The 24,525-nt window shown below is 42.9% G+C and overlaps 1 protein-coding gene across 3 annotated transcripts; it reads right to left on the bottom strand.

The window, feature by feature from the left end:
- Positions 1 to 699: 699 nt before the first annotated feature.
- Rab9a (RAB9A, member RAS oncogene family) lies at positions 700 to 24,434 on the bottom strand. Of its 3 annotated transcripts, none has more exons than XM_006973185.4 (3): positions 24,285 to 24,434; positions 6,759 to 6,786; positions 700 to 1,486 (listed from the first exon to the last, which is right to left on the bottom strand). In XM_006973185.4, the coding sequence occupies exon 3, from the start codon at positions 1,453 to 1,455 to the stop codon at positions 850 to 852; it is 606 nt and encodes a 201-aa protein (XP_006973247.1). In that variant the 5' UTR covers positions 1,456 to 1,486; positions 6,759 to 6,786; positions 24,285 to 24,434; the 3' UTR covers positions 700 to 849. The 3 variants fall into 3 exon arrangements, with proteins under 3 accessions (XP_006973247.1, XP_042124965.1, XP_042124966.1); XM_042269031.2 differs by lacking the exon at positions 24,285 to 24,434 and adding an exon at positions 17,156 to 17,176; XM_042269032.2 differs by lacking the exon at positions 6,759 to 6,786 and having other exon boundaries at positions 24,285 to 24,422.
- Between the last annotated feature and the right edge of the window lie 91 nt (positions 24,435 to 24,525).

The raw sequence follows: 24,525 nt of genomic DNA on the forward strand, positions 1-24,525 counted from the left end.
ACAGACCATTGCTGCAAGTTGTCTTTTTAGAATAAAGTTTTGAGAGCAAATCACTGAATAGTGATAGGGAAGATACCAAGGAAATACCTGTGTAAATATGGTTGCCTTCATCAACCTCTCAGGAAATACAATCCTGGGCTGAAGATACAGCTCACCCATCATGCATTAGACATAGCAGCACAGGCTCATGCCTGTATCCCTCATCAGGGCAAGAGGACCAGAAGTTCAAGGTCAACCTATAATACATGAGACTTGCTTAAAAGCTAGCTCCTTAGTTGAGAAGGGGGATATATGTGTGCCACAGAATTGAATGAGATAGACTATAATATTAGAGATAATGAGGTGATCATCTCAAAAAGCATCACAACATAAATGCATTAGATTTTGATCTTTAATAGTACTGCTATATAGGAATTTACTTCCCTGGACCAAGAATAGAATGCTAATTACATAAAAATATACACATATAAAAGTAATTCTCCATTTTCTTGTGGGGAAAAACAACCTAAGTGTAACTTCTAGAATAGTCAAGGTTTTTGTTTGAATTACAATTCAATTCTTGGTCATCTTACTAGCATTAACATTTTAAATTAAACATTAGACAACCATTACAATTTATAAATGTAAGGTGCCATTACTGAGTAGATTTCCTCCAGAGTGAATGTGTCCCTTCTCCCACCAACTAATGAGGCAGCAGTATTCGTTAGTTGAATTTTATTAGTAGATGAACCCTCCTGCAAATATTCTCTTTTTCAACCTCCGTGTGTGTGTGTGTGTGTGTGTGTGTGTGTGTGTGTGTGTGTGTGTGTGTGTGTGTGTTAGAATGCACCAATCATCTCTTTAATGCCATCAACAGCAAGATGAGTTTGGCTTGGGCTTTCGGTGCAGATTGACGGTATCGGTCTGAATCAGATGATCTGACCTATCTTCTGTAGCCAGAACTCTTCGAACTGCCTCCTCAAAGGCAGCTGCGACATTGGTGGAATCTTTTGCACTTGTTTCAAAGTAAGGATAGTCGCCGTTGTCCCTGCACCAGGCTTGGGCTTCTTCTGTAGACACCTGCCGTTCATTTATGTCAATCTTGTTGCCCAAAATCACAAAAGGAAAGCTTTCGGGCTCTTTCACATCTGCATAATATATGAATTCCTTCTTCCAGTTGCTCAAATTCTGGAAGCTTTGTGAATCATCCACACTAAAAGTAAGCAGGCAACAGTCAGAACCTCTGTAAAATGGTGTCCTCAGGCTTCGGAATCGCTCTTGACCAGCTGTGTCCCAAATCTGCATGGTAACAAAATGTCCGTCCACCTCCAAATCTTTATTTAAAAATTCCACACCTATTGTGTGGAAGAGCTGGGCATCAAATTTATTGGTTACGTATCTGTTCATAAGAGAACTCTTGCCAACTCCACCATCTCCAAGAAGAATTACTTTAAAAAGAGATGATTTTCCTGCCATTATTAACAGTATGAGTTTTGACTTCAGAATCCTGTAAAAAAACAAAAATGGGGGGGGGGGATCCATTACATGCCTTTATACTGTTTTGATCCGCACAATTTTAACAAAACCAGCCTTTAAGTGAAATAAAAACGGCCCTCATTCCTCTTTGCAAAGGAACTACCTAAGTAATGAGAACTGTCACTTAGCCATGTACCAAACCCTATCCATTTTCATTATTCCCTAGAAATAACAGTCAAGTGTCACTCTTGCCCTTCCTTGCATCACAGCTGACTGTGAAGCTGGACTTGAGACCAAATCTAACCTCAAAAACCTTTCTCTGAGCCATCACTATCATAGGCTCCTCCAAGCCTCAGCCACACTAAACTGATACAGGTCAAGGGTCCAAAGTCCATAGGTTTCCTTAACAACTGCAGTCCCTCAATCCCCAGTTCACTGATAGATGTTCCTACTGTCCTTCCCCTTCTCACTTCAGATACAGGCACTATGGAGCAGGAAAGCCAGAGGCTTCCAGAAGCTCACTGATTCATATAATAAAAATAAAAACCAATCAAGTAGAGTACAAAGAGTTTACTGTCTTCACTGGAAAGACAGTGTCAGCAACATGGACTTTTTCATATAATAGAGCTTAAGACTCATAAAACTCATTTGGGCAGCTCTGACTCTTAGCAAATATGTAGCCATGATATGGGTGTGGGTGTATGTACATGCACACATGCAGGACAGAAGTCAATGCCAGGTGTCTTCCACCATTTTTATTTTTGAGCAGGGAGGTAGTGTTTGAGACAAGGTCTCTCACCTGAAGCTCCACTGATTTTGCTATGCTGGATAGCCAGCAAACAAGCCAGAAATCCTCCTGTCTGCCTCACCAGTGCTGGGATTACAGGTACCTTTCCATACCCAGCTTTTTCCATGGATCCCGGGGATCCCAACTCAGGTCCTCATGCTTGCAGAGCACGCACTTTAGCAACTGAACCATCTCCCCACCCCACATGGCATATATGTGTAAAGTAAAATGAAAATCAATCTTAAGTGAAAATGTGCTAATATATTAGACATACCCTCTAAAGAGGTGCAGAATTTAAAAACTTTCCTACACTACAGGAGTCAGTCTGTGTGAGTGATATTTCTGATGCCTATGCCTTGATGGCTACACTTTTTTTTTTTTTTTTTTTTTTTGGTTTTTCGAGACAGGGCTTCTCTGTAGCTTTTGGAGCCTATCCTGGAACTCACTCTGTAGACCAGGCTGGCCTTGAACTCACAGAGATCCGCCTGCCTCTGCCTCCCGAGTGCTGGGACTAAAGGTGTGCGCCACTGCCGCCCGTCTGACAGCCACTTCTGAGTGCTGATGGGAGCACTGTCCCCACTTGATGTTTTAATTTTTCATTGTAAAAAAAATTTCACAGCTGAGTGGTCATGGCACATGCCTTTAATCCTAGCACTTGAGAGACAGAGACAGGCGGATCTCTGAGTTCCAGGTACAGCCAGTGGTACTCAGAGAAACACTTGATCAAAAGACAAAATTAAACATACACAAAACTTCCAGGTTTCCCATAAAACCTAACCCCATCTTTAGCAATTATCAACCTAAGGCAAATCCTGTTTGCTCTAAAACTCCTTTTCACCTTTGTTCCTACTTAAGTTGAATCAAACTAAATCATCTACTAAGTATATTAAGTGTTATAAAGGGAAAATTAAGTTTCTTACATCAGCACTGTCTGAAAGATTTTTATCAAAAAAACAAAACAAAACAAAAACCCAGGCGGTGGTGGCGCACGCCTTTAGTCCCAGCACTCGGGAGGCAGAGGTAGGTGGATCTCTGTGAGTTGGAGGCCAGCCTGGTCTACAGAGCACCAAAGCTACACAGAGAAACCCTGTCTCAACCCCCCCCCCCAAAAAAAAGCCCAAGATTTTTACATAATGATGGAAAGGTCCAACATGGTACTCAATAGCTGTATGTGGCTGTTGAGCACTTGACTAGTGAGGAACTGAATTTAATTAATTTAGGTGCTGGGGATTGGGCCTTGTGCCTGCTACACATTAAAACATCTACCACTGAGCTACACTTCTGGCCCCATTTATTTAATTTCAGCTAATTTAAGTGGCCACATTTAAACAGCCTTTAGCTATACTGGACAACAGAGTTGTAAAATAAAAAGTCATTAGCTTTATCATGAAAATGGGTATTGTTGACTCCCACGGTGGGGAAAATAGTAAAGAAATGAAGAATAATTGCTTTATCTACTAGGATGAATTTCTATTACCAGTGTAGTAGATATTATGTTTGTCTCCTTATTAAATGTGAAGGTATCCAGTATTACTGAATACTTCTGTAACATACAAAAATCCTGCATTTCTAACTATATGGTCTACTACTCTGGTAAAATACACTGTGAGAGAAATCAAGTTAGGGGAAAACATGAATAAAAAGGGAAGGCAAAGCTGGGTGTGGTGGTCTATTGCCTGTAATCCCAGGACTCAAAAGACAGTGGCAAGAGAAGCATAACGTTGAAGCCAAAGCAGCACGCCTCACATAGCTCCCACTTACCCGGTTTCATAATTATATCAAGAGACCCTGGAAAGTGACTGACTAACCCCACCTAGGCTTATGTAAGCACCCTCGAGGACATTCACAGTACACTGAAATCATGTAATGATGCATTTCGCAGGATGTGTCCCCACTGGGCTGTATTTCAACATAGGGAAAGCATCTGAAACTCACCCAAATTAAAATTCTCCAATGGTTTATTCTTCAGGCTTAAAGAACTCAACTCAACTTTGACTTGGCCATCCCACCACAAGTGGTGTGTAACAAACAGTTTCCTCTCAGATTAAAACCTACCATTTTGGAGGGAATCTTAAGATAGAGTGTTTACAGGGCAGTGTGTTGTTCGAATCTTTGATGGTTTTTTAATTTAAAAAAAAAAAAAAACAGAGCCAGATATCAGGGTGAAAACTGAAAGATCAGAGAAGCAGAACAGCCAGCCACTTGTTCTTAACTCTATGAAATCCTCAGCCTAACAAATGAGTTCCTGTTTCCTCACACCTTATATACCTTTCTCTGCCCTGCCATTATTACTTCCTGGGATTAAAGGCATGTGTGCTTCCCAAGCAAAAGCATGACATCTCAAGTGCTGGAATTAAAGGTGTGTGCCACCACTGCCGGAACTCTATGTCTAATCTAGTGGCTGGTTCTGTCCTCTGATCCTCAGGCAAGTTTATTAGACTACACAATATATCACCACAGAGGTAAAATACCTCCACAGAAGCTCATTAAAACAGGAATTAAATAACTCAGAATAATTTAGGAAGTCCCTAAAACTGACCAGATTCACTAGGACCCTCCCTCCCCAAGAGTATATATAAGAGTAAAGATTGCTGAGAGTCATTCTCAGATAAGCCAAGCTCCAAATAAGACTCTCAGACTCCCAGATGCCTGGAAGAAGCAGAGACTAAAGAACAGTGGTTCTCAACCTATGGGTTAAAACCCTTGGGAGGCAGAATGACCCTTTCCACAAGGGTTGCCTAAACCATCTGCATATTAGTTACATTACAATTCAGAATAGTAGCAAAATTACAGTTATAAAGTAGCAACAAACCTAGCGAAGGCAGGCAGATCTCTGTGAGTTCGAGGTCAGCCTGGTCTACAGAGCGAGATCCAGGACAGGCACCAAAGCTAAAAGCTAAACAGAGAAACCCTGTCTCGAAAAACCAAAAATAAAAAAACAAAGTAGCAACAAAAATAATTTTATGGTTGGGGGGTCACCATAACATAAGGAACTGTATTTAAGGATCGCAGCATTAGGAAGGTTGAAAAACCACTGGCTTAGAAGAAAGAAAGTAGCAGAGCTGCCTAGAAAAGGCTCAGATCAACCTAAGCCACCAGGAATGATGGACCTGTTGAGCTACCTGCCAGCTGTGTAGTGAGCTCCAGGCTTTCCAACTTTCACAAGCTGTCACCAATGATGGGAAGGGACACAGCTGACTATGGGCATTTCTCCTATACATTGATTCACCAAGCTAGCTAGTCTTTAGTGGTCCTGTTGTCAATTCCCTATCTGGGTGAGTGGGTGTTTATTCACAGGAATAATGTCATCATACAACAACTCACTGTCTATATGCCTTTGACCAAGCACATGCTGCTCCCTCAGCTAGTGTTGCTTATACTCCCACACCAAATTCACTGCTGTGCCTGCCCTTAGACCTCCTCAGCTTGGTTATTGCCTCTATTGGAAACCCTTGCCCATCACCCCCATCAATGTTGTTCTTGTCAGTTAACTGACAAGAACACTAAAGTTCCATGATCTGTTTGGAGAGGAAAACAAACTTACGTAATTGTAGCAATCCTTTTTGTCCTAATTATGTGGGATTTTCCTATTCATGATATTTTAAAAGAAATCTGACATTTGCAAATTCCACATACCTGGTAATATTTTTGACATGCACTTACTGTTTGGGGCTCCCAGACATTCCTACTTGGGAACATATGGGCCTTTGCTAACATTATTAACACACATGACCACTTCTTTGATTCTAACCTTAGAGTTGTACACAGATACACATGGTGTTATAAATAAGTATATAAACCATCTTAGTTCCCAATGATATTTAAGAGAAAAATTCAATCCACTCATTAATATAGTCACAGCAAGCTTATGGACATAAAAATGTTTCCTGTTCTTTTTTATTTCTTTATTTATGTGTATGTGTATATGTGATGTGTATGGATACCCAGAGGCCTGAAGAGGGCATTACAGTCCCTTGAGCAAGAGTTACAGGCAGCTGTGAGCTGCTTATTACATGGGTGCTAGAAACCAAACTGCTACAGTACAAACACTTTATTTTCATTCATTCATTCATTTTATTTTTTGTTTTTGTTTTTTTTTTCAGACAGGGTTTCTGTGTAATAGCTCTGGCTGTCTTGGAACTAGCTGTAGACCAGACTGGCCTTGAACTCAAAAGATTTGTCTGCCTCTGCCTCCCAAGAGCTGGGATTAAAGGTGTGTGCCACCACATCCAGCTGAGTACAAACACTATTAACCACTGAGCCCCTCCTCTATTCTTTTCTAAAAGCAGAGGAACCTTTGAGATTTCTTTAGCATAAGCTAAAGGAATAAAAATATGCTACCATGTAACTTTAAATTTTCAGCTAAAAATGTTATATGAACTCTGATATTCCACAGTTGGAAAGATTGTCTAAAAGCAATAATCTTCATCAAGTTTATCATTACTTAATATAGCTCAATTCTACAAATAAAGACATCTGAATAAAAAAAGCATAATACACAGGTCATGAACCTCACCTTAGTAGTTCAGTTCAAGCATCATAATCTGCAGAAAAAAAATTCAAAGCTCACATTAGTGGTGTACATTTGTTTTGGTGATTTTTTTTCTTCTATAGTATTACAGATTGAACCCAAGGCCGTGTATATCCTAGGCAAGCTCTAACAGTGAATTATATAACCCCAGCTCTTTTATTACTTTTATTTTGAGATCAGGTCTCACTGTGTTGCCCAGGCTAGCCTTGAACCTGCCCTGTAGTCTAAGTCAGACCTTCAATTTTCAATCTTCCTACCCCAGCCTCCAGAATAACTAGGATTGCAGGCCTGTACCTGTTTTTATAATTTTAAGTGTAAAAAGAATTAAATGTAAAAAAAGCATTTGACTACATCTATATTTAATTTAAAAATACCTAAATGCTATCTATGATCTATCTCAAACTAAAAACAGCCCTACATCAAATACTGTATTTTAATTATTGTTTTTCCTCTATCAAGGTGTTTTTCTTTTTTGTTTGTTTAGTTTTTTTTTTTCTTCGAGACAGGGATTCTCTGCGTAGCTTTGCGCCTTTCCTGGAGCTCACTTGGTAGCCCAGGCTGGCCTCGAACTCACAGAGATCCGCCTGGCTCTGCCTCCCAAGTACTGGGATTAAAGGCGTGCGCCACCACCACCCGGCTCCTCTGTCGAGGTTTTTACCTGCCCACCCTTCTATTCTAACTTTCACATGCAGGCACAACTATAAAATTATACGAGGAATTATAACCATGTCCCAGACAATAAAATAAGGATAACACGGGGAAAACAGAGGAGCCAAGGGAAAGAGAAGCACCAATATGATCCATAGAGTCAGGCTAAGGCCTGGAGATAGTGCAGTGTCATAAAGCAACCAAAGCAAAAAAGCAAAGGCTTCTATGCATGAATGAGAGCAGTATCGGGAGGGAGAGCATGTTTCCAGGACCACCAAGCAAGGGGCACAACCCAAGGGTGGGTGAACTTAATTCCCTGAAACCGCATGGGAACGGCAGGAACAGCAGTATCTACCTCCAAGGGCTGCTGGAACATTTACTCAGATGACTGCACACAGGTTGTTCACTACAGTGCCAAGCCTATTACAAGAGTGTAGGAACTTTCTGTGGAATGAGAACATCAAGTCCCTAATAGGCAACTTTATAGACAGGTTTTTTTAATGGCCATAAACCGCTATAAGCAGAACAAATTACATGCAGACCTTCATTAGGAGGCCAAAGAAGTCAGTCAGTCTCTCTGTCTCTGTCTCTGTCTCTGTCTCTCTGTCTCTGTCTCTCTCTCTCACCACCTTTTAAAATATTTTTTACTATTTATATGTATGTATGTGTGTCTCTTGTGAGTGTATGCTGTGTGTGGGTGGGGTGATAGCTGAAGTCAGAAAAGGAAGCTGGATCTCACCAACTCCACCAGGCCCACAGTAGAGTTAGGCATTTGTGAGGCAACCTGACATGGGTGCTAGGAATTGAACTCAAGTCCGCTGGAAGAGCAGCAGGTGCTCTTATAGGATAATCCATCTCTCCAGCACCCCCACCCCCATCACCCTTTTTAAAAGAAAGGGTATTTTTGTGAAACTTACACATAGCTGTCTTTAACTTACACATCTAATCAATTAAAACATGACTCTAAAATGCTGACATTTAGGATTAAGGATAAAACAGCAGCAGCTAACACTGATAGAGAGAGCCCTGTATGCCATATGCCCTGACACCCCACATTTACTCAAGTTTCTTATCTGTGGTGGTTTGAATGAGACCAGCCCCTAGAGCTTATATATTTGAATGATTCATCCCAGTAGGAAGAACTGTTTGGTAAGGCTTAGGAGGTGTGGCCTTGTGGAAGGAGGTATGTCACTGAGGGTGAACTTTGAGGTTTCAAAAGCCCAGCCATTCCAGTTAGTTTCTCTCTTTCTCTGCTTGTGGATTAGATATAAGCTCTCAGCTACTGCTTCAGTGCCATGCCTGCCTGCCATGCTCCCTGCCATGATGGTCATGGACTTACCTTCTGAAACTGTAATCAAGCCCCCAATTAATTGCTTTCTTTTCTAAGTTGCCTTGGTCATGGTGTCTCTTCACAGCAATAGGACAATACTTAAGAAATAACTTTTCCTATTACTGCCTATGATAGGCTTGAGAGCTTATATATGATACAAGATCACAGAGCTAGTAAAAGAGTTAAGCTATTAATGTAGAAGAATACCCCAAAGCCCAAACAGTTAACTCACTGGGCTACTTCAAATGCAGCCTTTTTTTTTTTTTTTTTTGAGGGGTTTACTGTTGTTGCTGCAGTTATAAAGGAAATAAGCAGGTGGAAGCAGTAAGTCTTTTGTTTGTTCGATTTCAAGGTCTGCAGAAGAATTAGTTAATTCAACAGAACCAGTAGGCTAATCTGCCAATATGTAGCATAAAGTATGCTTGCATATCCTCTGGGTTTTTCTTTTCTTTTCTTTTTTTTTTTTTTTTTGGATTTTGGAGGCAGGGTTTCTCTGTGTAGTTTTGGTGCCTGTCCTGGATCTTGCTCTGCAGAGGAGGCTGGCCTCGAACTCACAGAGATCCGCCTGGCTCTGCCTCCTGAGTGCTGGGATTAAAGGTGTGCGCCACCACCACCCGGCTGGGTTTTTCTTCCTTTAGATTTTTGTGAGGCACAGTCTCACGTAGCACAGGGTGGCATCAAACTCAGTACTTAGCTAAGGATGAGCTTGAGACTTCTGAGCCTCTTGCCTCTACCTCCTGAATGCCAAGCTTATAGGTGTGTACCACCATGCCCAGTTTTGTATGGCGCTGATAATCAAACCCAGAGCTTCATGCATGCTAGGCAAGACTCTACCAAAATGGGAGGCCAACTCCCACCTTTTAAAGGGTTCCTATGAGCAGGGAAAGAGTAATAAGAAACTTTTAGATAGAAAGATAGCAGAAAGGAGACAGACAGAAACACAGTATAGCTTTGGGAGGACCTGGATCAAAATCCCCTGGCCCCTTCTGTCTCTTCAAAAGGGCTTTTATAACAATGCCAAGGAGCGGGCCAAAAGACCTCCCCCTTGCTAGATCAAAGCATACCGCATAGCCAAGTGCAGACTCTTCCACACACCTGGTAACCACACCTGTGGTCCAATCATCCCCTTACGCAGCCCCTGCTGGGTAAAGTAAGCTCAGATTCTCTGACCCTGAGTAAGTTCTCACTAGGAAACCTCTGTGGGTCTCTCTCTACGTACCAGCTGAGCCACATCCCCAACCAAGTGTTTTGTATTTAAAAATGCTTTAAGTAAAACATGAGTCAAAGTCTGCAGCTCTCTGAATCATCTCCACAGAAGCCTCCACTTTCATAAAATGGATGAAAGCAGCTCTCCACCACATATTTAGACAGCACCCACTATGTGCCATACATTAATGATACAAACCACACAGTTCTGCCCTGAGGGTAACAACTACATGAAGTCACAACTATACCAGGTCCTACAAAGTGAGAGACACATAGAACAGAGTACAACTATTCACACTCAGCCAAAAACCAAAGAACAATCTACCATTTCCTCCAGTGAGGAGTACAATGTACAAATGTGAGATTCCCTTAGTCAGGCCTAGGCCTTGCATGCCAGTATGTCACAGAGCAGTGTGTGATACCAGCCACCATCAGGCCTTACTTTATATACATGACCCTGCAAACACAAGCTCACTACTTCAACTGCTGAGCTGCAGGTAAAGACAAGGTACCTTCCAGTACCAGAGGAAAACCAGGTTGTTTTACACTGTGTTAATAAGAGCCCGAATGTAGGTTTCTAGCGTGTTATGCTCCAACCACATCTCAATGACCATTTAGCCACATGCTGCCCTTAGGAAGCAGCCTTAACAAATGTTTGACTCCAAGGGAGAGGGTATCTGATTCAGGAAAGCAGGTTAAGACAATGGAGCTGAGAAAAGCAAAGAGCCAGAACCAGGACAATGGATCAACACAAGGTTCCTGCTAAGGAACCCTGATGCTGGCGTGGACTGAGAGACCCTGAGGCAGGTGAAGAATTAAGTTTACTAGGAAGATGGGACTGGAGATAGGGGATCCTGCATAGGAAGGGTCTTAGAATCCACTGGAAGGATTTCTGCCTACACCCTAGGATTAAGAAAAGCCACTGAGATACCTTCAGTAGTATAAGACTTGGAGAGACAGAGCCCAGAAAGGTAACTGGTTGCCACAGAAATAAGCTGCAAATGACAGGAAGAAGAAGCCCTCAAGTAGAGCTAAGATACCTCACAATCTCTGTCACACTGCCAATGGTGTCAGCTGATCTTAAGTACCAAAACCGAGGTGGTTGTGTCTTGCTTGATTCTCCATTCTCCAGTAAGATTTTCACCATAGTCTTCCAGCTGCCTGTTGCTCGCTCCCATCCCCACCTCTTTTATTGGTACCTGGCTAACTCTTAGCTGCCAGTGCAGCTAGACCTCACCCCCTCTCAAATACTTCCAATTCTGACTGAACCTCTTTAGCCATGCTAACATTTGCCATTCCGAATTTTAGTAGTCAACGTGTCTACCTTGCCTTCTAATAAAAAAGAAATATGCTTGTTAAAAACAGTCACAAGGAGAAAAAAAATTCACAACACAAACACATTATATGCCATTATAAAAATGCCCATATTTTCTTCTTTGTTGTCAACTTTTGAGATAAAAAAAAAAAAAGTATGTATTAGCCGGGCGGTGGTGACGCACGCCTTTAATCCCAGCACTCGGGAGGCAGAGGCAGGCGGATCTCTGTGAGTTCGAGGCCAGCCTGAGCTACCAAGTGAGTTCCAGGAAAGGCGCAAAGCTACACAGAGAAACCCTGTCTCGAAAAACCAAAAAAAAAAGTATGTATTATTCTACAACCACCTTCTCCCCTCCAAAAAAGAAAATGTAATTTTGTTAAAAAAAAAAAAAAGGTTTAGCTGAGCAAAGTAGAAAGTATTTACTTAACTGAGGGGTTGGGGAGCGAGCTCAGTGGTTAGAGCACTACTTACTGCTATCTAAGCTCCCAAGTCCGTCCCAGCAGCTGCACAACTCCCCAGGCTCATCCAAAGCTCTCTCTGCCTCCACTGAGTCCCCATCTTTGCCTGGGCTGTGCCCTTGGTCCAGGGGGCACCTTCCTACCACAATGGCTACAAAGCTCAGCCATCAGAGGCCTAGCTCAGCTCACCTCATACAATAGACTTCTGTGATACCTTTTCTCTTTTCTTTGTACTCATTCTCATTCTCACCTTCACTATGATTTCTCATCTCACTTGCTTACATGCTCCCAGTTGCATATGTCTGTTTCCCAATTAGAATGTCAACTCCCCAGGAGGTACACAACACCTACGTTACTCATTCACGTGGTGGCTAGTGTGCTGTCAACTTGACATAAGCTAGACTCTTTTTGGAAGAGGAAACCTCAACTGAGAAAATGCTCCTTCTAGATTGGCTTGTGGGGAAGCCTGTGGTGCAGTTTCTTAATTGATGACTGAAGTGGGAGAGCACAGCTAAGTGTGGGCAGTGCCCACCCCGGAGCTTGATAGTCCTGGGTGCTATAAGAACATAGGCTGAGCAAGCCATGAGGAACAAGCCAGTAAACAGTGTTCCTCCATGGCTTTTGCATCAGCTCCTGCCTCAAGGTTCCTACTCTGGCTTCCCTCATTAATGGTGTGTGACCTGAGAGTTGTAAATTGAAATAACTCAGTGGAACGTTAATCTGGTATGGAGGCAGATGGGGCAGTGATGAGTAGGTTAAGTTTTCTCCCCAAGTTGTTTATACGGTCATGGTATTTTGTCACAGGAATAGAAACCCTAATGAGCCGGGCGGTGGTGGTGGTGGTGGTGGTGGTGGTGGTGGTGGTGGTGGTGGTGGTGGTGGTGGTGGTGGTGGTGGTGGTGGTGGTGGTGGTGCACACCTTTAATCCCAGCACTTGGGAGGCAGAGGCAGGCAGATCTCTGAGAGTTCAAGGCCAGCTTGGTCTCCAAAGCGAGCTCCAGGAAAGGCACAAAGCTACACAGAGAAACCCTGTCTCAAAAACCAAAAAAAAAAAAAAAGAAAGAAACGAAACCCTAATGAAGACAATTCATTTGTCCTATTTTTGTCTGCCACACTGAGTAAAATGCTCTGTGCACAGTGACATGCAAATAAATGCTAAAATAAATCATTTACTTGTTTTATTTTGTTATTCTATTATTGTTTCTATCTATACTTATATACAAGTTCTTCCTCTTATTTTTGATATCCATTAAAATATGTGGGGAAAAATGATTCTTTCAATTCTAATGATAAAACCACTTTAAGTACTACTTACAGACATCAACAAGGAGCGAGCATGCACATGCTGAAAATCTAGCACATTCCTCTAGTAAGGTACTAAAGGGAAAGTAGGCTCCCTTTGGTAAACCACCTCCTCAAAACTTCAGAAACACATACTCCCTCTGCAACTTCTCACTCCTGGGAATTTTAATTGAATTTATCACTCCTGATTTAAATTTAGGAAGGTTCTTTCCTTTCCCCAAATTCACAAGTTCCTTTTGCATTCATTCACCCTGAATGTCCTAATTAGAGACATAGCTACCATTTCACTTAATTTTATAGCTTAATAAGCTGAGCTTCAGGGCTGGAGAGATGGCTCAGTGGTTAAGAGCACTGGCTGCTCTTCCAGAGGACCCAGGTTCGGTTCCCAGAACCCAGATGGCGGCTCACAACTGGCTGTAACTCCAGTTCCAGGGGATCTGACACCTTCACACCAATGCCTATAAAAATAAAGTTAAATAAGTTATATATAAAAAAGGGTCAAGTTTATTTAAGAAGCTGAACTTCAGGCAGCACAGAGTGGTACATGCCTGTAGAACGCTGAACTCAGGAGTTGAAGACATGTAGATCATGTAGATCACAAGTTCAAGGCCAGTCTGAGCTAAGCCAGTCTGAGCTAAGTAGTGAGCTCGAATGTTGCTATGAGAGGGGGCGGGGAGGGAGGTGGAGAGCGAGGGAGAGAGAAACTGAATGAGATGCAAGCCAAGGAAGTCCTGGAGTCTAATGGGTGCTAGCTCCATAGCAAAAAGGTGACAAGCAAAACCCAACAACCCCGGAACTAAGGGACAAACCACAAGAACGTGGATGCTTAAGATTCAGCCAAGTGGTGCCAGGCAGTGGTGGTGCACGCACTTAATCCCAGCACTCACGAGACAGAGACAGGAGATCTCTGTGAGTTCGAGGACAGCCTAGTCTGCAGAGCAAGTTCCAGGACAGCCAGAGCTGTTGCACAGAGAAACATTGTCTCAAAAAAAAAAAAAAAAGGTTTGGCCAGGTGAAATAGATTATCTAGCACTGAATACTGCCTCACAGATAGGAAAGGTGAATAAAACAAAACGGTGGAAATCAAACCATAAATAAACTAAACTATCACTGACAAAGCACATACTCTAAGTAACTCATTTCAGTAAGCACACTTTCTGGAAAATGAAGCATCTAATTTAATAAAAACACACATTAATTTTTCATAAGAGCATTCCTGTAGTTAGGTAGGTAGGAGGACAAAAGATTCAATTAAGCAACTAAATAACAGATAATTCAGAGCTTTCTGTATTGCTGGAGATGTCCAGTGAACCACATGTGGCCAATGACTATCTGAAATGTGGTTAGTCTGCTTAACTAACTGAATTTTTAACTTCATTTTAATTAAAGCATTCCACAACACTAATAGCTACGATATTAGACAATGGAGGTCTACAGCGTGATGAATGAACATGAGGGGGAACTCCCAGAATCCCATATGATCTCGGGATAAGCATGATAATAATGTAACAGGACCTGCATGTTTGGGCTTTATACTAGGAAGATTAGAACAGCTTTCACCAGGTGTGTGGTATGGTGTGGTGTGGTGTGGTGTGTTTGTGTGGACACTGCATATGGAAGTCAGGGAACAACCTTGGATGTCATCCACCTCATTTGAGACAGGATCTTTCATTGGCCTAAACACCCACCAATTAGGTTAGACTGTCTGGCTAGAGAGCCCCAAGGATCCTCCTGTCTCTACCTCCCTAGTGCTGGGATTACAAGTGCTTGATACCAAGTCTGGCATTTTTGCCTGGGCTTTAGGGATCAAACTCAGGTCCTCATACTTGCCACTAGGCCTGGCCTCAATTTTCAGTACATTATCTATCTATCTATCTATCTATCTATCTATCTATCTATCTATCTATCTATCTATCTATCTATCATGTGTGTCATGAGATACTTGTGGGAGGTGGTTCTCTGCCTCCACCATGTGGGTCCTAGGCATAAACCTCAGGTCTCTGACACTGAGTCACCTCACTGGCCCATAAAACAGTGCTCTGCAAAAAAGAGTGGGAATAGGTTAGGTTGTCTTTTCAGATAGGATCTCTATGTAGCCCTGGCTGTCCTGGATTTTGCAATGTAAAGCAGAAGCAGGACAGAGATCCACCTGCCTGTGCATCCCTGAGAGCTGGGATTAAAGGTGTGTGCCATTATGCCCAGTTTAAGGTTGAATTTTAAAAGGCAAAATGAAACAGGAAAAAAAAAAAAAAAAAAAAAAACAGAGAAAAGCCACAGGAATAATGGGAAGCTGGTGTGGTATCCCAGACCTGTAATTCTTACACTTTGGAGGCTGAGGCAAGAGGACTGCAATTTTAAGGCTAGCCTGGGCTACAAAGCAAGACACTATCTAAGGAAAAAAATACTAGGAATTATGGCTGAGGGTTTAAGGAAGAAAATTATATTATGAAAAGAATCAAATAAACATGTATATTAGAAAAATAAAATCAGCAAAAACACAAACCAAATACAACCCACAACATACTAAAGTGACCAAGATAATGCCATTTTGTCCTGAGTCCATTTTGTTTGTTCAGACAGTTCTCAGCCAACCACCTGCCCTCCCTAACAGTCACATCTGCCTTAGCAACACATCTGAGATCTCCATGACCTCGACCATGATCCAGATGTATTAAACAAAATAATTAATGTAAACTACACTAATTGAAAAAGGCATAAGTCAAAAATAATTGTCATATTGTGTCTGAAATAATCACTATGCTCTGGCAGGACCAAACATTTCAAGGTTACTCTGACCCTCATCTAACTTGGATGTGAGTTATGTATGGTCTTTGTGATTTCTGCCTTTAAAATGCTACCTCTGAGCTTCAACACCAAGAGACTTGGAGGCATGAGCCCGCTCTTGGTTGCTGACTAATGATATATATAGAAAGAGCAGCTGTTTTAAGACTCACCCAGATTAGAGGCTTGGAAATTCCATCCTACATACAGAGAAGCTGTCACCAGTCCCATGCCAGACACTGCAAGTAGCTCTTCACAAAGTTCTTTCCCGGATGTAACTAACACCTGTGCAGTGGCACCCAGAGTAACCCTACTAAGATGCTGGCGTGGACTCTGCTCACAGGAAATCTTTCCAAGCCTAGACTTATTCTTCCCATCACTGCCTGCTTCCCCATCTGCCTCCACACTAGCTTAACTCTCCAGAGTTACACACCTCCATTCCCTGGAACATGAGCAAGTCAGGAGAAAATGACCACTAGCTTCTTCTCACTTCTCAACATGGGGCTCTAAAGTGATGAGAAAGAAGAGTGAAGGTTTTTTTTTGGGGGGGGGGTGGTTTTTTTTGGGGGGAGAGGGTTGTCCCTCCACCTGTGGCCATGATAACAGATAGCAAATTCCTTGAAGATGTACATGCCACAGAATCTCCGAAGGGTAATCACATTTTCTAAAAACAACTAAGGAAATGGAGGCCCACTTGACAAAGTAACTTACTAGTATCACACATTTGCCCAGAGGCAGGGTGGCATCCGTCATGTCTTAATCAGGACTAACCACTCCCCATTATTGCCTCAATGAGGCCCAAACTGCATGACAATAATCCTCTCCCTCTTGAAAATAGTCCTAAAATAGTCCATGAAACTGACAAGGGGTTCTGCTTTCTCTCTTAAATGTCAGCTTTTCTTCAATCAGGTGGCTCCCTTTCCTAACACCTCTCAAAGAATGTAATCTCCTGAGGTTGAAGTCCATACCTCTTCCCACTGGCTATAAACACCAGGAACTCCTTAACTCCTTCACCCTCTCACACACCTCAGGGCCACACCAGAATTTCCAACCCCTTTAAAATGACAGTATTCAAATTCAGTATGTCAAGCCATGTTATTTATCCTTCTGAGACCTCTCTCTTCTGTCATATCTACCTGACTCAATGATCCAAAGAATTCTATCTCCTTCTTCCCCAACCCATTGCTACTGTCTTACTGAGTTAAATATCAAGCGCTACAGCTCTATTTTAACAGCTGCTACTTACTACAATATCTATTAAGTATTTGTCTTCGTTTCCTTTCCTGTTGTTGTGGTAAAATACTCTGATAAAAGCTACTTAAGGAAGAGTTTTTTGACTTACAGTTGAGGTGGGGGGAGGAAGCATACAGCCCACCACAGTGGGGAAGACAAGACAACCAAGAACCTGAAGTGACTAGTCATATGACATCACAATGCGGAGCAGAGAGAGGATGAATACTCAGGATCTCAAACAGAAAATGGTGCTACCCACACTGGAGGGCTCCTCCCACCTCAGGAATCTTCAGAGGCCCATCTCTCAAGTGATTCTACATTTTTGTCAAGTTGACAACACTAACCATCACAGTATCTAAGACACAGCCCCTTAAAACATCCCACAGTTCAGACACTATTCCCCATGCTTCACAGATCAGCAGAAAGCTAACAAAGATTAAATACCATCTCCAGGCCCAACAAAACATGGTGGGTCAAAAGTGGTATCCTCACCCCACCAAGTGACAGAAAGGACTCAAAAAAAAGTACACAGCCAAAAAAGTCACCAAGCAAAAAAACTATTTTAGATGAAAACCAGCAACAAGATATTGAGACTGGAAAGCTAACCGTACAGAGGTGGCAGTGTGAAACTAACTCAAGAAGTGACTGACAAGGCAAGTCAGCCACAGAACTAACTGCAAAAGCACTGCCTAGCTCTCCAGCAGTTTTCTAAGCACCTAGACAGGTGCAGGCTGAAAGCTGGAGCGCTCTGGGAAAGAACAGGCACCCTCCTACCCTCCCAGCACACTTACTTCCTGAACAAGTGCGTATAGCAGAAAATGGGGAGAAAAGAGGTAGCAAAGTAGGAATGGAGGACAGCCTGCATAGGAAACCCGGCAGGTGCTTTCCTTTGCAGCCCAACAACCAAAACAGCAGCATTCCCAAACTGCAAGCCCAGGGCCAAAACTTACAGACTTACTGGAAGGGGAGTGGCAGGGAATTAAAAACCAACTTTAACATCTTGTTTCCTTACCACTAAACCTTTAGGTTCGTTTATAAACTCTAATGGAAAACACCAACTTCTAATGTTATGGTTCCTAACTTCTTGTTATGTGGCTTCACAGGAGTAGGCCAGGCTATTCTAAGTATTTAAAGGAAACAAGAGATGCTGGCATCCGTGTGGTACCATGCTCAGGGGAGTTCACAATTTCAACACTACATTGCACACATTCCTTCTGGTGACATAACTTTCTGAAGTTGAGTTTGCCCAGGATCAAAAAAAAAAAAAAGGCAGATCATAAAGATGGCAGTTGTCTGCTGCTCTGAAACAACTGTCTTTGTGATACCTCAGTAAAACCCCCCACTCTATCCCCTACAGACAAAGAGAAGCTTAAACCAGGATTCCTAAGTGTAGATAAGAACTTAGACCCCTTTTCCCCAGGTGGCTGTATCTGCTACAGGGACTTTGGAAAACACAGTCAGGATATTCGACCAAAAGACTAAAAAGGGGAGGCGGGTTAAAATAAATTATATGGTCTGTGCCTTTAAGAACTAGCCTCACAAAGAAAGGGGAGCACTCCTTCCAACCTCCCTGCTGTGAGTGAGAGATTTGGAAGAACCTCCCTGGAGGCTTGTAAACTTAGAAAACACCTTACTTTTGCATTCTGTACCTAAAGTCTCCAGTGGCGGCTTTGGGAACGTGATCTAGGCACAAGACCCTCACTCTGGTTACGATCTGGGCACAACATCTTCAAATCTTATTCAGCCAGGCTCCAGCTCTTGGGAGGCAGAAGCAGGAGGATCTCTGTGAGTTCGAGGCCAGCCTGGTCTAAAGAGCTAGTTCTAGGACAGCCAGGGCTACACAGTGAAACCCTGTCTTGATAAAAAGAGTATTAGAATTCACTCCCAACTACTCTGCTTTCACCAACATGTGTCCCCCTAGCAGTTTCTTTGATTTGATTTCCTACTACACTGTGTATGTAATTCCAGGTATATTTACCAGATCAAACATACAAACTTGAAATCACAAAGACTATAGCAACGTTCTTAGCTGAAAACAGCAACCCAGAGATTTCCACTTGTTTTTATTCTATTTTATTTCAGAGACAGGGTCTCATGTGGTCCAAGCTGGCCTGGAACTTCCTATATTGCCAAGGATGGCCTTGAAGAGTCCTAATCTCCTGTCTCTGTCTCCCAAGTGCCTGGATTACAGGCATGTACTACCCTGCCTGGCCTTTTTGGCCCTGTTAGAATCATTCAACACTTCTACCTTTTTAGCGTTCTAGTCAGCAAGACGCTGAAGTAAGTGTGAGGCCTTTTCACATTTCTCTAACACTGCTAACACAACTGCTCATGAGCGGCAACCTCCTGGAAGCTATCTCATCTTCTGTACCCGAACACCTAATCCAAAGCACAAAAACCTGAGATTAAACTAATTCAGCCCCTATTACTGTTTGCTACCCTTTACCCTTAGATTAAAAGAAACGTAGTCATAGAATGAATGTGTGGAATCCTTCCATACTGTTTCTCTGGCCCCTATCAACAATGGCTAACATTTATAATGCTTTCAGCCTAAGACAAAAGTGGAGTCTGTGTCCACAGAGTACACAGCCAGGCCTGCCTGCTTTATTTCTCTACACTTTTTCTGAAACACTCCCTCTACCCCATATAGAGCTGTGTTATCTTACTTAACACTCACTGACTACATCTCCATGGCCTGTCTGTGTCTCCAATGCAATGACATTCTACAGCTTGAAATCATCAGGGCCAAAAATTAAACTGTAGTGGAAAAATCCAGAATGTGGAAATACCCGGAGCACATCACAGTATGTACAGTACCAAGAGTCACATTGAGAAACAGATTTCTCCTCCAAGTTATCTAACCAGCCCAGGCACCCTGAGGCAAAGCAGGCTTGGAACTGCCACAGGCCTGCCTGACACCCCCCCACCACCACCACCACCTAGGTGACTCCAGGTGTCCTGCCTCAGGTATCCTGACCTTTCATTTGCTTCCTGATTCCCCACCAAACTCCCTGAGGCATTTTCGGACTTCAGTTCCTCCCCTCCCCAATAACTCTTTAATAAATAGCCTCTGTGGATGACCTGGTAGTTACAAACCCTATTTTCTTATACTAGCTTTTATTATCTACACAGCTTTTAACTTAGCCTCACTGGGCACCACTTCTAATTAGCTTATTTCCTCCTGCTGCTTAACCAGCAAACTGCCCAGGGCAGAATTATGTCGCAGTTAATGATTTGCTGCCTCTACCTGATGTATATACAGATACATATGTATATATAGTCTTGCAGACATTAGGAAATAATGTATCTTTTTACAAAGAAATGTGGTGCCATAACTATGCTAGAGTAGCAAGACAAGTCATGATTGAGCAAGACTCCCTGGCACCAAGTCCTCTTGACCCTTCCCAGAAAAACAAAACAAAAAACCCATATACCTTTGTTACACTGCATGTGCTGGCAGTCAGTTTCAGGTGGTATCAAATTCAGCGTTCCTGTACCCCTCCCCACCACGCCCACCACACACACCCCATAGCAGAGAGCATCTGGTAAGCAGTAGAGAAATCTATATTTGTTAGCAAAGAAAAACACTGTGCAGTGGCAGGAGTCAAAAGCCAAAGCTACAGAACTGGGGAGATGCCTCCATAAGTAAGAAAGCCTGCTCTACAAGCAAAAGGCCCCGAGTTCGAATCTCCAGAACCCACAGAAAAAGCTGGATGTGGTCTCATGAACACCAGGATTACTGCAGCTTACTGACCAGCAGCCTAACTCCAGGTTCAGTGAGAGACGGTCTCAAGGGAATATAGGTGGAATATAGAACTGAACTCTCCACATCCTTCTCTGGCCTCCACATACACATGTGCACATGTACCAGACATACACATACACTCTCACAGCCACACCCACAAACAAACCTACTGACCATGTGAACGTTTTCCTGAAAAATCCTAGAGATTCAACCCCTCTTCTCTTTCTCTCTGTCTCTCACACCCATAGCCATCATCCATCCCAAAGGCTCACCTAACAGTAAGAACTAACATTAGAATGGAGCAGCATGTATTTTGAAAGGCCTGGTCTCAGACTGGTCTTAAACAAGCATGGGAAAAAAACAGGCTGAAAAACACCAAAAAGAAAACTATGCAGGATGGACAAACGGCTCAACAGTTAAGAGAACTGGCTGCTCTTTCAGAGGACCTAGGTTTGATTCCCAACACCCACGTGACACCTAAAGCCCATCTGTAACTCCAGTTCCAGGGGATCCATTACCCTCTTCTGGCCTCCATGGGCACTAGGAATGAAAGTAGTGCACAGACACACATGCAGGCGAAACACACACATGTTTATTTATACACATAAACACAAAAATAAATCTTTAAAAAGAAAATTATAGGAATGTTATTTTAAATTTTTCATCATTTTATTTCTTGATTTCAACAATAAAACACCTATTATCTACTGAGGCTAAATTTAAGCAAGACTCTTATGTTCATTAAAAATAGCTTCTCCAGGCAAGAGGCTGTGAGCTGGATTGAGTTGCAGGCCAGCCTCCTGGTCTACAAAGTGAATTCGCAGCCAGCTGAAACCACACAGTGAGACCCTATTATGGGGGGGGGGAGAGGGACTAGTTTCTGGACATAATTTGATAAACACGCACGCCTAATTCAACTGTACAAAGCTTTAAAGAGCCCAGCAAGTGTTCTCCACTTCATCTAAGTCTGCCCGGAAAAGAATGTCATGACACAGGTACTTCTGTGCTGGGTGTGGATGTGTTGTTTCCTTAATGAACACCTGACCTCTGTTCCTGAGTAGTACAAACAATAAATTCTTTTCTAGGACCATGTCAGAACCTGGTCTCATGATTGTGACTAGACTGCAAGCCTCAGGAAGGTGGAAGCTTCCCCACTCTTCTTGCTTCTGGCCAGCACCTTTGTACCAGGGTCTGGCAAGCTGCTCAGAAAATATCTGTGGATGAATGGAATACTGAAGAAACAAACTAAGTCCACTGGAATGGTTCCCAATAGCTTGAAAGTCTTAGGGGGAAAAAAAAAAGATCCCAAAACTTGTGTGGTAGTGCATCCCCACAATCCCAGAATTTAGAAGGCTGAGGCAGTAGGATCAGGAGTTCAAAACCAGCCTCCAATAACATACCAAGTTTGAGGCCAGCTTAAAAATAAATAATAAGACAAAAAATATGAACAAACAAAAATTGGATTCTATTACCAGGTATTCATATACCTCTTAATAAAGAGGATTTTCCCCCAGCAAGCTTTTAAAATAATAAAAATGCTATCCTAAATAGTAAAATGACATTTTTTTAAATGCTTAAAGAACTAAAGAAGCCAGGTGTGACCTGGAGTATGACCCAAGAATGCTTCCAGACATTTCTCAAAATATCCCTGGAGAGGATAAAATTTCTTCCTGGTTGCAAAACTACTACTCTGAAAGGCCCCCAAACATGCTTTGAATATCAGCACTGCCCCTCACTCCCTGGGTGACCTTGGAAAGGAGATTTAACCCTCCTGGGTCCCAGCAAATTCATCATCTGTAAAACAGAACCATTGCTTTGGAAACACCAGGAAAACCATTTCATGTGGTATGGAGGAGGACTTCCCAATACATAGTAAGAAATTCAAGGTTTAATTAAAGGTTTAAAAAATTGCTAAAACTAAAAGAACTCCAGGCCTTTAGAGTACTATAGTACAAAATGGAAGTAACTGGACAGGGAAAATGTAAGAAGGATCTTTGGAAAAAGAGAGAATACCACCAATGCATTTGCTAGTCTCCAACAATGGATGTTCTAGTTTTTGCTTGTCTACTCTAACCTTCCAGGAAATGAAACAAAAATGCTCTTAAATCCCCAAATGTTCTAAGTAAATAAGCCTCCAAACCATAAACGTTTCAGTACAGCAAAGACTACAATGTAATGAAAACCCTGAAAACAAGAAACTGCCACACCACTGTTAGATATGGCACTCTTCTATAACATAATTTGGAGTTCAACACAATTAGTGATAACTTCGACCTAAGAGTATAAAAGACAAAGTAAAAGCAGGCTACTTAGGTCCCTAACTAAGGGAGGAGTGGGGAATTTCACTCAGGGGTAGAGCTAGCTGGTGCTTAGCAAGCACAAGGCCCTGGGTTTGGTCTCCAGCAATGGAAGGAGAAAAGAGTAAAGAAAGAAAAGAAAAAGGAAAATAGTTCTTAGTTGAAAGCCCCGGGTTTCCTTCAACTCTAGTTGAGATTTCAGGCAGTGTAGGGATTTTCCACTGCGGTGGAACTAGCGAGAAAAAAAAACAAAACAAAACAAAACTTGTACAAACAAAACAAAACAAAAACCAAATTCAGTCTGATTTTATGAGGACGCTGTGAAAAGACTGGTCACGTGCCAATTTGGAAACTTGCAGAAAAGTTATTCCTCAAAAGAAGTATGATCACGGGATATGTTGTGTCATCACTTAAAAACAAAACAATAATACACACATCAACCTTTTGGTCAGCACTTAAGTCTCATCTGGTATTTTCAGTTACTAAGATGGAAGAAAGGAAGGAACGCAATTCTGAAACCTCAGCCAAGGTATGAATCAGACAATGTTCCCAACCGCCTACATGGTCTTTGCCCTGGCTTTATCTTCCAAGCTCCCTCACCTGTGTGGGCCAAAGACATTAAGTAAATGCTCAACTGGGTAGGATGTCAGAGGTCGCCAAACTCAAATAACACGAGCGTCCTTGCTTTCCCCAGCATTAGTCAGTCACTCTGGCGCAAGGTTTGATCTCCTGTGCGTGGGTGTCCCCGTGTGGTTAGGGAAAGACTGGGTATGTGTGTACCCAGGTGTTTGCGTATCAGTCCGTGTGCGCATCTCTCCACCATCCTATTCCTAAGTGTTAGGGGATTTGGGTATCTCTCCTTCCCGGGGTGTTTTATGGATTTCTCTTCGTGTGTGTGTGTGTGTGTGTGTGTACGCACGCGTGTGTACGCGCGCGTGTATATGAGTGTGAACGAGCGTATATGTCCCGAGTGGTTGGGTGTGTGTCCCTCTTCCCATATGTCTGAGTGTGCAAACCCGTCTTTCCTCCTGCGTCAGTCATCAGACTGGGGAGAGAAGTCACCCATGCTGCCCAGCAGTCTACAGACCCGCGCCAATTTGGCGCGCCCCTTGCCCTGGCGGCCCTCAGCTCCTGCCGTTCGTGCACCCTTAACCATCTCCGGCCCGGCCCCAAAGGGACTGCTGACCCCTGCTCACCTTCCAGCCACACACAGGACGCCCCGGGAGCTGTTGGCCAGCCCGCCTGGGTGCAACCAGGGAAGAAAGAGGGCCAGACGCTCGGAAGGGTAGAGAGCGCTAGCCAGCTCCAGCTCCAGCAGCTAGCGACTTTGGCAGAAGGATCAATATGGCGGCCGGGCGGGGCGGGGCCGAAGCAGAGGGGCGGGGCCTGGGCAGTGGGGCGACGGGGCGGGGCCTAAGTCGGCGGGGCGGGGCCTGG

This window comes from Peromyscus maniculatus, chromosome X (assembly GCF_049852395.1).
Source record: "Peromyscus maniculatus bairdii isolate BWxNUB_F1_BW_parent chromosome X, HU_Pman_BW_mat_3.1, whole genome shotgun sequence".
Taxonomy (NCBI): domain Eukaryota; kingdom Metazoa; phylum Chordata; class Mammalia; order Rodentia; family Cricetidae; genus Peromyscus; species Peromyscus maniculatus.

Bases quoted from the DNA above. Each gene is read 5' to 3' on its own strand.
- Rab9a (XM_006973185.4), bottom strand. From the start codon at position 1,455: ATGGCAGGAAAATCATCTCTTTTTAAAGTAATTCTTCTTGGAGATGGT.